This window comes from Ceratotherium simum, chromosome 6, assembly GCF_057802395.1.
Source record: "Ceratotherium simum simum isolate JZ-2026a chromosome 6, ASM5780239v1, whole genome shotgun sequence".
Classification (NCBI taxonomy): domain Eukaryota; kingdom Metazoa; phylum Chordata; class Mammalia; order Perissodactyla; family Rhinocerotidae; genus Ceratotherium; species Ceratotherium simum.
In genome coordinates this window covers 16368576-16385175 of record NC_141905.1, presented here as the reverse complement: position 1 = coordinate 16385175, position 16600 = coordinate 16368576, and the positions used below count along the sequence as shown (strand labels likewise).

At 42.3% G+C, this 16600-nt stretch overlaps 1 protein-coding gene across 6 annotated transcripts in view; it reads left to right on the top strand.

Annotated features, from left to right (window-relative positions):
* TBCE (tubulin folding cofactor E) overlaps positions 1 to 16600 on the top strand; it is an 83892-nt gene that overhangs the window by 65082 nt on the left and 2210 nt on the right. For all 6 annotated transcript variants that reach the window (XM_087431925.1, XM_004432387.3, XM_087431926.1 and 3 more), the window contains 11 exons: positions 727 to 815; positions 5890 to 5989; positions 7226 to 7328; positions 8577 to 8653; positions 9539 to 9634; positions 10194 to 10258; positions 10358 to 10422; positions 11009 to 11161; positions 11890 to 12043; positions 13770 to 13838; positions 14392 to 14451. In XM_087431925.1, the coding sequence (XP_087288051.1) occupies positions 727 to 815; positions 5890 to 5989; positions 7226 to 7328; positions 8577 to 8653; positions 9539 to 9634; positions 10194 to 10258; positions 10358 to 10422; positions 11009 to 11161; positions 11890 to 12043; positions 13770 to 13838; positions 14392 to 14451 (1031 nt within the window). The remainder of the gene's footprint in view (positions 1 to 726; positions 816 to 5889; positions 5990 to 7225; positions 7329 to 8576; positions 8654 to 9538; positions 9635 to 10193; positions 10259 to 10357; positions 10423 to 11008; positions 11162 to 11889; positions 12044 to 13769; positions 13839 to 14391; positions 14452 to 16600) is intronic.

Here is a 16600-nt window from a genome sequence, read left to right as displayed (position 1 = left end):
ATGTGGGCTCTTTTAACAAATAGAAAATACAGATTCTCTACACTTAATAAGTGGCTTCTGAGAGTATCTATTAAAGCTGAAGCTACACTCTCTAGGATGTGTCCCTAAAGAGACTTTCTCATGTGAGTGCAGGAAGTATACCACAGTGCTTACTTCCGCACCGTTGGGAATAATCCAAATGTCAACAGAGCAGTAAATAACTTAATTCTGGTCTATTCATATAGTAAAAAACTATAAGATGTGGAAGTGAATGTTCTAGAGTACATGTATCACTATGGATAAATCTCACTGCTGAACAATATACTGTTGAGCAAAAAAGTAAGTTGCTGGAGGATATATACAGTAGGATACCATTTATATCAAATTTCATAATATACAAAAATACTTTAGTTGTTTAGGGATATGGAAATATATAATGAAACTGTTAAGAAATGCTGAAGATTAAATAAACACCAAACGTTAGTGTTCTGGTTACCTGTGGGAGTGGAGGAGGGGAGTGTGTTGTGGAAAGGGATGCAAAGGACTTCAGTTATATTTGTAATGTTTGTAATGCTTTATTTCTTTTTTTTTTTGGTAATGCTTTATTTCTTAAGTTGGGTGGTAGATGCTGATATTTGTTATTTTTGGTACCTTTTTATATTTCTGAAATACTTTTTGATTTTTTAAAGAGCCAATGGATAGCAAACATATTTTTGTATACATTTGAACTATGTGTTTTTCATGCAGTCAGCTGAACAAGTTGGAAGAAATTTCTTTGAGGAATCTTGCAGTAAATGGTGCTGGTGATAAAGGAGGAATTGCCAAAGCATGTCCTAGTATCCTTTTCAGTGATATCTCGTTACTGGAACCTGACTTTGGTTTTGACACTTGTGTCAGACACTGCTAGTTGCCTGCTGAATGTCCACTCTCTCTAACTTTCTTTCTAACAGCAACTCACTTTCACCTGGGGCAGTCACTGCCCAGATAAATTATTTACCTTCCCAGACCCCTTTGCCTTCAGGTGAGGCAGTGTGACTCACCCTGGCCAATGAGATGTAAGTGGAAGTTCTGGATGGGGCTCCTTAAAAGGGGACAGACTTGGCCAGCATCTGCCTGCGGCCCATTGCCTTTACCCTCCTCCCTGCCTTGAGCACAGACAGAACGCCCACGGCTCGGCAGCATCTTGCGTGAAGAAGGCTGTCAAGTGTGGACTGGGAGAGCAGAGAAGGAGCCAGAGTCCTTGATGGTATCCCGGGGCTACTGCACCAGCCCTGGACTGCCGCCTTGGGGGTGAGTTTCATGCAGCTGAATGCAGTATTATTATAATACCTCAAAACAGGCTTTTCCAAAGTTTGTAATCTCTTTTCTCTAGCTTCTAAGTGTTTTTGTTTTTTGTGGGTTTTTTTTTTGTTTTTGGCCATATATTGCTTTTATCCCCACAACTGAAAATATAGGAGATAAATTAAGAAAAAATTCCCAGTGGCAAATCAAATAGACTTTCTCTAACTTTAAAAGGTCTTCTCCCAGTTTTTTAAGTCTGCCTAATCTCTACATAATAATATGCAAAAGGTAGGGGCTTATAATCACTTTTCTCTGGGCGAAGACATGGCAGATGAGTAGCTCTCTTTAACAAAATATTTCTAACTACCCAACAATACCTACTTTGTGGTGACAGAAATTAGAGTAGAGCTCCCCAACCAGTGTGTCTGAGATGTTGATCTCCTCAGCCTTGGGGGTTTGTTGGGACCTGGGGCCCCTGGGGCATTTCAGCTGGTTGTCCCTGCCCGTGAGCAGCTGCTCTGTTGGCTCCAGCATGCTGAGAAGACGTGGTCATTTCCTCTGTAGGTTAGTCAGCGGAGTGAGGGGAATTGAAGTGGATGAGGAGCAGAGTTTGGTAAGAAGCAAAATACCACAGAGGTGTCTGGAGCCTTCTGTAATCTGCCTGGCCTAGATGATTTCAGAAGATTGGGAATTGGTTTAAGGCTAATTGTCAACATATTGGAAAAGTCAGTAGATGGGTTTGGGAATGTAGATTGTTTGGTTGATGGGAGTTGTCAGCAGTGTGCTGGAGAATCAGCACCTTGCTTGTTTATACTGCTCTTTCCTGGGGAAAAACATCCCCTAGGACTTGAAGAAATGAGGTTTCATGAGATAATCAAGTCATGGTTGATATCTGCAGATGCGGTGATGAATGTCTTGCAGTTCCTGATTGAATTCTTGCCCGGAGTGGAAGTGTTGCCTGTCACCCTTTTTGGGCTGACCCCCTCTCTAAGGTCATTCACTTGTGGGACTGAAGGCGGTGAGGGTGCTGCGGACCTGCAGTTGGGAAGCTCTTCCAGGGGAGAGACGGGCGCCCCCTGCTGCACAGCCGGCTCCGAACTTGAGAAGAGCATCTGTCCCCAGGAGCAAGAAGTGTACAGCGTCAGGAGCTCCGTGGACCGTGTGTGCACGTGTGCGTGCCCGTGTGTGTGTGTGTGGGGGGGTGAGAGCACTACCTTAACAACCGTTAAGAGTGTTTAGAGTTGATTTCAGGATGTAGATGGTCTGTGCGCTCTGTATAGACTCATAGAAATACTTACAGTTCTAGCCTACACAACGGCAAGTACGAGTGAGTGAAGAATTACTGGACTTAAACCCTTTTAACTAACCTAATGGCCCCGCGTTAGCAGGGCTGGGGGAACTGGGAGGTCGCTGGAGTTGGACTGTGAGGCGTGAGAAGCCCCCAGCTCAGTAACGGCACGGAGGACAACGTCCAGGATGTAGTGGCCGTGGGGAGCACGGGGCGGCATGAGGGGCTGCACTCCAGTGACAAGGAGGAAGCGCCCGTGTCTGGATCTAACGCCCCTGCTCCTGCAGTTGCTTGGAGACCCTGAGAGCAGTTGTGTGGCCCGGTGGGTGGAGGGGGAGCCCAGGTGGACCAAGAATGTGTCTGCTGCGGGTCTGGTGCTCCAGTCGGCCTGCGTTGTAACTTCTTTTCCTGCTGTTTGCTACTACACCTTTGGGCGCTGGTTATTCTACTTGTGGCTCAGACTGTTGCAGCCAGGAGCCCAGCTTTCCTCTGCTGTTGGCGCCACTGCGCTGCGCTCCGCCAGTACTAAGACCTGTGGACTTGCAAGCGTTATGCTCCTCAGCCTCTCGTCATATGGGATGAGATTCTGTCCCCCGTATTCTGGGCGTTATTTTCAACTCACTACCTGTGCCCCATTTTCTTTTCAAGTCTCCTTTAGGTCAGAGTTGGCAAGCTTTTCCTTAAAGAGCCAGAGAATAAATACTTAAGGCCTGTGGCCAACAGGCAAACTCAAGGTTATTAGGTAGATACTTGTATTACCACCTAAAATGTAACCATTTAAAAACGTAGAAACCATTCTGAGCTCCCAGGCTGCAATAAACCAGGCAGCCTGCTGGAGTTGGGCGCGGGCTGAGGTTTGCTGGCCCAGTTGAGATCAGCCCTTTCTGTGCATCTCTGCTGCCTTCCTTCCCTTCTTCCTGATCTCCTTGTAGAGCTTCCTAATTGGTACCTGCCTAAAATTGTTTCCTTCCGACTAATCCTGGATTGATGCCGCTATTTTTATAAAAAGCTACTTTCTCCATGTTTTGTGCTTAAACACTCCCTGTTGCATTATGAGGTATAAGAAAACAGATTTTGGATTGAGACCAATATGGGTTAAAATTCATACTTGTTGATCTGGACAAGGCTACACTGTTACCAACTGCTCTGTGCCTCAGTTTTTTCTTCCGTGAAAAAGGACAGGAATGCCTGGGACCGGTCAGCAGCAGCTGCAGCTGCAGTAGCTGCTGCTGTTGTTAGTCAATCGTGGTTCTCTTTTTCCCCCACTGGCCACTGCTCCTCAGGAGTCTCCTTGGCAGGGTGTTCAAGTGCCCCAGGCTCAGACCCTGGACCGCTGGGCTTCTCTGTCTGCACTCACCCCCTAGGAGACCGTGTCCGGGCGTGCGTTAACCATCCGGCAGATGCTGGCACTCCTACACCTACGTCTCAGCCCAGACCGAGAACTCCCAGACTTGTCTCTTTAGCTGTTTATTTGGTACTTCTGTTTGGGTGTCTAATGGTCATCTCAAATATAACACATTTAGGACTTTAAGTCCCCTCCCACCCGCTCGTCCTCTAGTCTTTCCTGTCTCAGTAAATGGCACTTCCAGCGACACAAGCCAAAAACCTTGGAGTTCTTTTTTCTCAAGTCTCTCATCTAAATCCACTTTCTCATTAGGACCCCAGATCTGACGTTTCTCATCCCCTCTAGTGCTTCCAGTCTGGTCCAAGCTTACATTGTTGCAGGAACCTCCTGACTCCTCTTTCTGCTCTGTCTTTGTTCCCTGCAGTTTGTTGCTTAACACAGCAGCAGAGTGACCTTGTAAAGACCTAGGTCAGATCACACCACTCAGCTCCAAACCCTCCAGTAGCTCCTATTTTAGGCAGAGACTAGAGAAGATTTTGTAGTGGCCTAGAAGGCCCTTGTGATCTGGCCTGGCCCCTGCGGCCTCTGTGACCTCATTTCCAGGACCCATTTCCACCCCTCTGCCCCAGGCACACTGGAGCCTGTTATCACAGTCACAGGCCAAACCTATTCCAACCTCAGGGCCTTTGCTTGTGTCATTCCCGCTGCCTGACACTCCTCTCTGAGATGGCATTCCCTTGATTCCTGTAGTTCTCTGCTCAGATGCCGCCTTAATTGGGAAGGTGGTCTTCTGTGACCCCTGTGTATAAATTACCCCCACACCCCCTTTCCTGTGTGCCCTGCTCTGTTACTCTGAGCACATGTTCATATCTGGCACACTATGGATGCACTTGCTTATTGATCGTCTCCCCACTGAGACTGTCGTGTTCGCTGCTATACTCCTGGCCCCTAATAATTCCTCTGGAATAGATGAATGAACTGAATGATTTCCAGACATATCAGAGTATGTGTAAGGTTCTCCTTCAGCTGATCCAGTCCCGCTCCAAGCTTCTCTTCTGTCTCTGCCCAGAGGTTTTGCGAAACGGTGCCCCCTCTTGATGGCTCTGCCACCACTCCCCTCTAGTGTTCAGCTCCGGTGCCGTTCTCTTTCTGTCCTACATGTTTACCCTCCTCTGAATTCCTGTGCCCGTTAGTCATACTAACTGCATCCAATCTACAGGAGACCCTCTGAATTCCCAGATCATTCTTGGCCCTTTTGCACACTTGTCCAAGCTAACCCCTGTTGTCTCTCCTGGAGATGCCGTAATTATTTGGAGATTCCCACGGTGTAGAGTGTAATGGTGTGCCATGGGAGAACGTGTGTGTGCTGGATGCGAGGCTGCAGCTGCCGAGCAGCACCAAGGGCACGGCCTGTGGGTACACCTTAGGTGCTTAATAAATCAAAATTACCATCACTGTTTTTTTTCTTTCTTTTTTTTTTTTTTTTTTTTTAAGATTTTATTTATTTATTTTACACTCCAAAGCCCCAGTAGATAGTCGTGTGTCATAGCTGCACATCCTTCTAGTTGCTGTATGTGGGACGCAGCCTCAGCATGGCCGGAGAAGCAGCGCGCCGGTGGGAGCCCGGGATCCGAACCCGGGTCGCCAGCAGTGGAGCGCGCTCACTTAACCACCAAGCCACGGGGCCGGCCCTTTTTTCTTTCTTTCTGTTGGATAATGATAGAATGGTTTAGCATTATGACATTTGGTTCTTATTCATTTGCTTGTAGATGTTTGTCTCAAGTTTGCAGTATGTGACAATGAACTTTTTAGTTTCTGAATGAACAGTTGGATGATTTAAAAAGGTAAAAGTTATATGTGATCATGAAAAATTTCAAGCAGAATAGAGGGTATGAAGTGAAAAGTTAAAGATCCCATGCTCCAGAATTAAGAGGTAACTACTATTATGTCTTCTATGATTCTTTCTTTATTACTGTTTCTTAACACGTGCTTTTAGATATTAGAAAGGTAGATTTGTCAAGAAACCTGTTGTCATCGTGGGATGACGTCATAGATATTGCCGATCAGCTCAAAAACCTGGAAGTTCTTAACCTCAGGTATGAACTCTTGGTTGCCTAATTGTCACATAATATAAAGCTCCTAATGTTTCCTTGTTCCCTCGTAGCATCTCTGTGGGCATGAGGAGGGGAAGACGGCTTAGTTGAATTTATCTAAGCTTAACTCATTCTAACTGGTTCTTTAACTTGTTCTTTAATATTCTTTGATTGTTGTAGTTTTTCCAATGGTCACATGCAATGATTCATCAACAGAGAATGTGTTTTACTTTTGATTGGGTGAGGGGTGGGATAGGTTGACATATTGAGCTGAGAGAGCTTCAGATTTCTTGTAAGCCTGACGGTAAAAGATGGGTCATCTGAGGGAGTCGATATCTGACTGGAGAGTGGGAGAGGTGGTATTAAAAGCGCTTGTTCATTCTGAAGCTTCTAGCGTTTAATTGCTTTAGGAAAGAGTAATTCCATTGGAATACTGTTTAACTCAGTTCTGATAAGGATTTTTCACTAATCTACATATTTTGCTAGTGTCACAGTTTTCCAGGCCTTCTAGAATATTTATTAGTTTTAATCTCCAAACCCTAACTTTCCAAGGGCTCAGCCAGGCTTCCCCTTTCATACTTGAGCCAACTTTACATATACATGTGGGTTGTACCTGGCTTGGGCAGGTTCAGTGTAGCAGATAGCCAGGCCTAAATTAGTTGTACTCCCAAATAGAGCAACGGGTGTAATTTGACTGATGGTATCTCCTCTTCGGGATAAGGGCTGATATGTTTTAATGGTATCACTTATTTCAAAATGATGTCAAGATTGAGTGCTTTCTGAGATTAGGACCTTGAGAGAACTTAAAGGGCAGTAATGTATTTCATCCATCTTGATAGCAAAAGGGCAGATGCTGTTTGGAGAAGCAAAATCCTAGCCCACGCTCTGGCGTGTCAGTAAGTCTCCTGAGTGGGGCTGCATTTTGCAGTGTCCAGAGCCGCATCTTATGAAGCTGGAAGTTGAGCTTACAAATGCCCGAGCCTTACGTTTTAGGAGACCTGCAGCCTCACCCAGCCGCCCTAACCCTGCGAGAACATCTGCGCGTCACATACCAAAACGTTGCATATTGTAAATGTTAAGAATTAGGTAGTCTTAACTCACTTGTTTTTGATGGAATTTCATTTTAAGGTTGAAACAAAGCAAACTCCCTCATATTAAATCCCAAATTGTTGCTTTCAATGACTGTTTCATGTGGGCCTACTATACAATAATAAGGACATTGTTTCTTTTTCTACACAGTGAAAATAAACTAAAATTTCCCTCTGGTTCACCATCTCTAATCGGAACATTTTCTACACTGAAGGTGTTAGTCCTTAACCAAACAGGAATAACATGGGCTGAGGTAATCACATTTCTTTGATTTATTACCCAGTATTAAGCACTTTTAAATTCTTGGTTTGATAGGGAATTGAAGCACAACTGTGGGTTCATTTTAATCATCCTGTTATCCAAATAATAGGATTCTTTAAACTGCCTTACAGAAAGCAGTTACAAAGCCGCTGTGGTGAAGGAGAATTTTATATCTAGGAATCCGTATTCTCTCTCGGCTCGTTCTCATTTGTTCTGGTGTCTGTCTGAGCAGTGCCACTCCACAGCGGTGTGCGGTAAACACGTGCCGAGCTGTCAGAAGCCTTCCAGATAGCTGGTGATTGAGCTTTTAGCTATCTGAGTTTTCCCGAAAGTGTTCGTAGGGCAGAGGCCGAGCAGCAGAAAGATTCTCACGTTCTTTTCTTGTTTGAAGTTCAGCTCCTAGACTCACTGTTGGGTGTGTACGTTGTATACAGCTGGGTTCCACAGTGGACCTGTGGGTCCTTGGCCCGGCAGCAATTGGAATTCATATCTGGTACTACTGTTTTCTGTCAGGGGTTAACTGACTTCACACACCCAGAATATTCCACTTTCAAACCAAGTGCAGATGAGTACATCCCCAGCCAAGTTGTTCTTTTGTGAAATGCCCCCGAGGCACCTCCTGTAGACATAAGTCGCCTTTAACTTGTGCCCTTAAAGTGGCCACAGCCATCTAACTTCTTTCCTAGGGCTCCTTCCTCATGAGTTCCTCCCTCCCCAGCTTCAGATTGAGCATTAGAACAGAAAGAGCACGGAGACATTCAGGTGGTGGAGATGGCAGTAAAGTGCAAGTGAGAAAATTTAGAAATAGTTGTTGAGAAATGTTCTCTGATTAGTATATTCTTTACAAATCCAGATTGGCATTGGGAATTAAAGAAAGGTGTTTAAGATCAATTTTTTTCCTTTGGTTATGCAAACTGTATCAAATAATGGAATGTACTAGGTCAGCACCTCCAGTGCGGGTGCCTTAGTACATTCCGGACACACCCAACTGGCGCATCGTGCAGAGTGCCGAAAGTATATGTTCCCATATCATTAAAATGCGGCCCCCTTAACCTTTTAATTTTGTCACCTGTCTACTGGCTTTCCTGGCTTGAAATATAGTCTGTAATGAAATGTCCACAAGGCTCTTTATTTCTAAAACAGGAACTAAACTGAACTCATGTGGAGGTTATAGTTATAAACACATGGGAAAAAACAACCAACAGAGGTCACTTCACCCTGAACTGAGTTTTTCTCCTAGGTGCTCCGGTGTGCCTCTGGGTGGCCTGTCCTTGAGGAACTGTACCTTGAGTCTAACAATATTTTCATTTCGGAAAGGTAACAAGGGTTTACTTAAATGCATCTGTCACCGTTTAGTCATTCTGAATAAATAAATGGTCTCAATTATACCTACTATTAATTTTTAGAAGGATTTGCAAATAAGAATTAGAAAAATGCTTATTATTCATTGCCTTCACAAATTATGATGTCAACTAAAACTTCACTAATTCATTCTAATTGAGGAAAAACCCATCAGAGTGAAAGCTCTGAATTAAATATATTTGAAGACATGAATTTTATTAGTTTTCCAATAACTTCTGTTTCTAAATAGAAGTTCTGTAGGATATGCTATAAGGATTAAAGAATGCATTTTTAATTAGCATTATCTGTTTAAAGTTGATGTAACAAAGTATATGTTAAAGCTTGTTCTCTTAAGCAAATTAAATATGTTGTCTCATCTTCCTCTTTTGTTGATATCAAGTTACTATGTAAAATAAACTTAAACATGGGTAAATTTAGGAAAAATTTTCAAAGGATTCAAATTAATGAGGTTTTACTGTACAGAATGATTTTATTTATTATACATGAAAATGCAAGTTTTTTTAAATTAAACTTTTTATTTTGAGATAATTTTAGATTCACATGCAGTTATAAGAAATAATACCCAGAGATCACCTGTATCTATTACCCGGTTTCCCCCACTGGTAATATCTTGCAAAGCTGTGGTACAGTGTCACAGCCAGGATACTGACATTGGTGCAGTTGAGGTACAGAACATTTCCGTCACCACAAGGATCCCTTATTTTGCCTTTTTATAGTCACATCCACTTGCCTCCTGCCCCCAACCTGTCCTTAACACCAAATGCAGATATTTTAAGGCCATATCTTTGAAAACAATTACGAGATTAAATTCATGTTGAAAAAATCTTATTTTCCATACAGGCCTGCTGATGTTCTACAGACGGTCAAGTTATTAGACCTTTCCTCTAATCAATCAATTGATGAAAATCAGCTGTTTCTAATAGCTTATCTGCCCAGGTAATTTGCTCCTAAAATGCCTACTACAATAGCGCCTAGTCAGTTTTTAGTGAATGGATCATATGCTATATGTACTTTCTCAATGGAAATATGATAGTGATGATGGAATTCCCAAATCGAGTAATTCCCTTTGGGAAGTTTTTATTTGAATTTATTTAGAAAATTTACTTGTGAACCACATACAGTGTAGTCTATATCTGTACTAGATTGAAGAATACACTAATTGAAGAATGAATAATTTGGCCCTGATGCTAATGTCGCAAGTCTTCATTCATTAAACTTTGGGAAATAAGACCATGTCTCTTTCCTCTTTGAGACCCATTTAGCACCTAGTACAGCAGTAGGCACCCAGGAACTGTTAGATGACTGTAGAATCATTAGAATGTAGCACAAAGAGTCCACTTTGCATGCTCTAAATTTATAGACTTCATGGTTTCTAAGCATTTCACAGGAGATGAAAACCTAGGATGCAGGAAAAAATTTACAAGTCTAGTCTGGTTGATAGCCCATACCATTTTATATTGTTCTATGTAATCAAATTTAACATTTTAAATTTCAGATTAGAACAACTAATCCTTTCCGATATTGGAATTTCTTCTTTACATTTTCCGGATGCTGGAATTGGTATATAAGATTATTAAATCCCATATCCTCCCACCCCGGCCCCCATACTTGAGCTATTTCTTTCACTTCTACTGTGTAACGTAATTCTCGTTTTTCTAGGGTGCAAGACGTCAATGTTTCCTTCCTTGCAATACCTTGTAGTAAATGACAATCAGATATCACAAGTAAGAGCTTCTTCAGAAGCGCATACTGCACTATCGCTTATCGCCACTCTCATGACGGAGTTGTAGGTTTCTTCTATTAAAAAATATTTTATTTTATTTTTTTTTAAAGATTTTATTTATTCATTTTTTTCCCCCCAAAGCCCCAGTAGATAGTTGTACGTCATAGGTCCGCATCCTTCTAGTTGCTGTACGTGGGACTCGGCCCCGGGTTGGACGGAGAAGTGGTGCCTCGGGGCGCGCCCGGGATCCGAACCCGGGCCGCCAGCATCAGAGCGCGCGCACTTAACCGCTAAGCCACGGAGCCGGCCCTAAAAAATATTTTAAATTGAAAGAGAAATGCTTCTTCAGAGTGAAACTCCTCATATAAACCCAAAAATATTAAGAAATTAGTTTAATTCACACTTAAGCAGACTGTCATTTTATAAGGCATAGTTATAGAGTAAAAATATGTGCTCTTCCCAGTGGCTGCTGGGTGTGATGAAATTCTGTGCCTCCAGTTGGAATTAGGGACTTCTTTTCTGTTGCTAGTTCAAATAATCTGAAAAATTATCCTGAAACATGTTTCTTTTCGTTTGTTGGGTTTCAGTGGTCATTTATCAATGAGCTGGATAAGTTGCAGAGTCTGCACACCTTGTCCTGCATGAGAAACCCCCTGACCGCAGGAGGCAAAGACGCGCAGACCACCCGTCAGTTCATCATCGCCAGAATTGGTCAGTTGAGGACCCTGGACAGATGTCAGGTGAGCCTCGTGTCCTGACGAGATATTTAGACTAGAAAACAAATTATCAAAACATGTAAAAAGAAATTATATTTGAGTATTATAAAGGATATGAGATGTAGTTTTCCTCCAAATGGTAAAATATTATCCTTGTGCATTTTAGTGATTGTGGTTCTTCCGGACTCCTCAGGAGTTAGTGTTGCACTTAGATTAGGGCAGAAAAACCTGGTGCTCACCTGCCTCCTCGCTGATTTATCACCACCTGAGGAGGGTGAGGAATACTGGGTACTTTGTCCTTTTTCTTCAGGGGAATATAGGCAGAAAAAAGACAGAACCACAAAGCTTATTTATCCTCTCCTTCTCAGCCACTCTTCTCATAAAATTGGGAAGGTAGTGCTTTGCCAGCCCATTTGTGCTGCTCGCTTGGAGTAAGTCAGCTCCCCCAGGGTGGACCCTCCAGGCCACCTCGAGGGCGACCGTCCACACCTGGCATAGTCCAGAAATTGGCTTGTGGGCAAATAGTCTCATGAAGAAAAGTATAAAACTGAAATTCTTTTTTATTTTTGAATAAACTCCTGAATTCTGTCAATGTTAAAAAGGAAAGGTAAAAATATAATTGAGTATTATTTTGTCCGTCTCAATTTGATTATTCTCTATGGGTGGGGACTGGAGGAAAGACAGGATGCAAAACACAAACACTCATTAGAAAAATCCTTTAATAGACTTGTTTTCATTTCACATCAATGTAGATTCTACCAGAGGAAAGGCGTGGAGCTGAGCTTGATTACCGAAAAGCATTTGGAAATGAATGGAAGAAAGCTGGTGGACATCAGAATCCAGACAAAAACAGACCAAATGAAGAATTTCTTGCAGCCCATCCTAGATACCAGTTACTCTGCCTTAGTACGTGCACTGCACCAGTGGCCTTCCGGGTGTGGACTTGCAGCCGGAACAGAGTGTTGCCTTGGGTATCAAGGGAGGTCCTCGATGGCGTTTTCTCCCTTGGGGCTTTTTGTTCTTGTCTCAATGGACCATGGCTACTTTCCTGGGGCTCCTTCAGCAAGTGAGAGCAGATAACCTTCCCAGGTTGCTTCTGCTTAGAGAAGATACAGCAGAAGGAACCTGGGAAGTCTACGTAGGTTCCTGGAAGGGAGAGATTGGCCTTGTGGGCAGGGGGAAGGCAGCTCTTAAAGGAAAATTCTCTCATATGCATATATTCACCACACTTTCAATTCAGGAGGTAGGTCCACTCCCTACTTTAGGTAGGGCAGGAAGCACTCCAGTTTATCTCAACCCTGGCTCTAACCTAGAGAATTTTAAAAATTAAGGGCATGTTAAGGTGGAACCCAAGCACTGGTATTTTTGTAAGCTCCCCAAATAATTCTGATGTCCATGAAAGTTCAGGCGACTGCAGTTTTTCCTCAGTGCTCTGTTCCGAGGGCTCACTAAACACCAGGTTTAGCACTTGGTTTGCAAGGTGCTTTCTGACATTCTCCAGCCTGGTCCTCAGGACTCTTTGTCCCTGATGGACTTTCCTTTTTTTTTTTTTTTTTTAATTTTATTTATTTTTTTCCCCCAAAGCCCCAGTAGATAGTTGTATGTCATAGCTGCACATCCTTCTAGTTGCTCTATGTGGGACGCGGCCTCAGCATGGCCGGAGAAGCGGTGTGTCGGTGCACACCCGGGATCCGAACCCGGGCCGCCAGCAGCGGAGCGCGCGCACTTAACCGCTAAGCCACGGGGCCCTCCTTTTTGTTTTGACTTCATTATTATTCCAAATTTCACTTTTATGTGATTTTCTTTTTTATATATTTCCTAATGCGAGCAGCTCACTGCATAAATGCTTCAGGCTGAAACATTATCTTTAAGGAAGAAAAGCTGCCTGTGGGAATTGCTTTCAAATTACTCCATTAGCTGGCCCAATTTCCTGGCTACTTTAGGTGAATTCTAAATCATTTGGGGGTGGGGAAGGGAAGGTTCTAAGGCAGCCCTGCAGGTATGGCTCAGTGTTTCACTGCTAAGAATACTAGAAGACAAAAGCTCAGATACTTGGGGGTATTGATAGAAATGTTGTCACCGGTTGGCCTAGCAGAAGTTAGAGCAAGAGAAGAGCACTGCCTTCCTTACATCCTTATATTGAGGCTGCTGTTCCAGGCGGGGAACCTGGTGTGCAGTGGTGGTACTGAGCACCTGGCCTAGCATTGTACCATCTGGCTGAAACTCGGTGAAGGTGTCCTGTGAGTCATGTCCCAGGTAGTACCAGCTTTCTCTCTCAGGACGCAGAAAGAAAGGAAACTGTTACCAAAGGTGAAATTTTGAATGAATGTTTTAAGTATTTGAAAGCACAGCCTCATCTTGCTATTTTGAGTCAGGACACTGAGGATCAGTGATGTAATACACAGGTGATGGAGGATTCCATGTTTGGAAGTGGTTGCTGTCCATCCCTCCTAAAAATAAACAAAGAAACAAGTAACTGAATAAAAGGAAGCAGATCCCAGGTTAGCATACCAGCTGCTGCTAGGTTTATCCTGGGAAAGGAAAAAGCTATGTTGATACTTACCTATACATTTTTTTTCGTTACAGTTGCCTTTGGTTTATTTTTCATCCTTTTCCACTTCTTCTTAAACAGAATATGGTGCACCTGAAGATGAGGAACTCAAAACACAACAACCATTTTTGCTGAAAAACCAGCTACTAAGTAAGGACCCCAAATTCAAAGACAGCTTATTTGTATTTGAGTCCTTAGGTGCTGTCACATATAGTGATGACCTAATAATAGAGATTGTTTAAGTACCTAAAGGAGTACTTCGAATTTTAAAGAAATGATGACTTCTCAAACATGTCTAAATTCTTATATTGAACATTTTAGCAATTCACTTGCTTTAAACTCATTTAATAGTGTTGTAAATGTGGAAAGTATTTGAGTGGTGAACTGAATTGTGATTTGGAAATTTGTGACTTTTCTTACACTTGAAAACCTAGCTAAATTGTCAGGAAAGAAGTACTAAGGGGAAAAAGGAAGCAACAGCATGTTGGTCAAGCTATTTTTGTTGTTTTGTTGCTGTTAGTAATTCTGTGAAGTATTAATAGAAGGAATTTTAAACCTCAGTAAGACCTATTCCTTTATAAAGATTTGAGCCAAGTTGTACTGAACAGCTCCATCAGTTGGCAATCCCTGTTAACTGGCACGTGTAATTTAAATCATTATTACAGTAGGTCTCAGTTAAGTCTTTTTCCTTTTTCCCTTCAAGCACTGAAGATAAAATATCCTAATCAACTTGGCCAGAATGTCCTAGAGAAACAACTGCCAGGTAAGAAGAATGAGTCTATCTTTCCCTTCCTTAGACTTCTCAAGTCATGGGCCTGGGTATGAGTTGGCTGGAAGTAAAATAGTTCTTTCATATCTGAGTGTGGCCGTTGAGAGCTTACAGGTTTTCTCTAGTCTTTTATGTTCTAAAATACAATCAATCATGCTAATACCACCCCCCCTCCAAGTTCAAGTCTCCCATAACTTTAGCAGCTTATCTAGAGAAATTTTGTTAAAATAGGAAGCCCTTGCATATGATTACATCTTTAGCCAAAGGCACGAGAGCTTGAAGGCTTAGCCTTTCGGAGGACTCTCCCAAGCCCACTGCTGTTCAGTTCTCAGATTGTTGCTCTGGGGGTTTCTCTTGTCCAGAGAAACGGTTGCACTGGGCTTGAAGTCTGTCTTATCATCTCGTCATAAAACAGGAAACACGTCCTGGTGAACTGAATTGTGAGTTATTGGGACATTTGTGACTTTTCCTACATTCTACTCCTTACCAACCAGGAGTCCCTGCAGAAGCAGCTCTCAGACGCTGTCTTTTAATGGACACACTGAAATGGTTTTTTTTGAAAAAACTACTTCAGAACTTTAAACATTTGTGCTACTGGAAGTGAATTAGTTTTATTTGGAAAATAAATACTTTTGTGTCATCAAATTAGATCAGTGTAAATTACCTTAAACTTCCACTCAAAAGAAAAGTTAAATTACAGTTTGTATCTTTGAGTAGACTGAATTCTCAAGATTAAACTTGATTCACAGTTAAATACTAAAATATAAACAAGTTAACTTTAGAGCAGTGAGGATTTGAAGAAGAAATAAAATATATCATCTAGTAAAAGACTTTTCTTTGTTTGCCTGTCAGTGCTGTAAATTCACATTGACTTTTAAATTAGTTTTTATCAAATAAAAAGCTTATCATGGGGGCCGGCCCCGTGGCGCAAGTGGTTAAGTGCGCGCGCTCCGCTGCGGCAGCCCAGGGTTCACCGGTTCGGATCCAGGGTGCGCGCTGATGCACCGCTTGGCAAGCCATGTTGTGGCGGCGTCCCATTTAAAGTGGAGGAAGATGGGCATGGATGTTAGTCCAGGGCCAGTCTTACTCAGCAAAAAAAGAGGAGGATTGGCAGATGTTAGCACAGGGCTGATCTTCCTCACAAAAAAAAAAAAAAGCTTATCATGGTATTGCTCGTGGAAGGCTTTGGTTGTGTTCAGAGGTACCTTTCTGATTGTTAACTGTCATGTGTTGATTTACCAGTTATTACTCCATTTTTATTTACTAACAATCCAATTTCTATTCCTGTGATATGTAATTTTGCTACTGTTATATAATGATGAATTAAAATTAGTGGCTGCCCCTTCATGCACTCTTGGAGACAGACAAGTGAAAGAGGACCAGAACTTTTTGTTAATGTAATTGGCTTTGGATGTCTGCATTTTTCCTTTTACTTTCCAGATACATGAAATCAATTTGTGGGCATGTTACCACTAAGGAATATTTGCTCAAGAATGTTATCATTAGACCTGTGTTAAGCTTCCTTTTCAGGGCTTCCTCCAGGAGGGCACTCAGATCCATCAGTCAAGGACTGTGGTTGGGTGTATGTGTGAATGGGGTCTGAGGCTAATGGTGAGGGTGTGCACCTCACCCTCTCCTCTTCTATACTGTGTATCAGAGTGTGTCCCAGTTCTTCTGAGATTCAGTTACCCATTGAAATACCCACCATGTTCATGCTCTGATTTTTATTAATCTTCAGGTAGAACTAGCAGAGATGAGAATCATCCATAGAAATTATATGTAATAATTACTGCTTTAAGCTATTCAGAATCTGAGTCCTATATTCTCTAAATTCAGTAGTAAGCCAGCAGATTACAACAGTTCTTACTATTAATTTTTATGTCACATGCTGTAAATATCTAACCACTAACATAAATATCCTTTAAAAAGAAAAATGGTAAACAAATGTAAAATACTGCAACATCATTTTTTTGCCCATCAGAGTAGCAAAAATTAAAGACAATAACATGTAGAGCTGGCATGGAAAATCAGTATATATTTTGGTAGAGTCATGTGGTAATTGGTATAAAAAGCAAAAAATACATATATGCTGTGACTAAGCATTCTACCTTGCAGCACTTGTAATGGCAGAAGTAAAAACAAC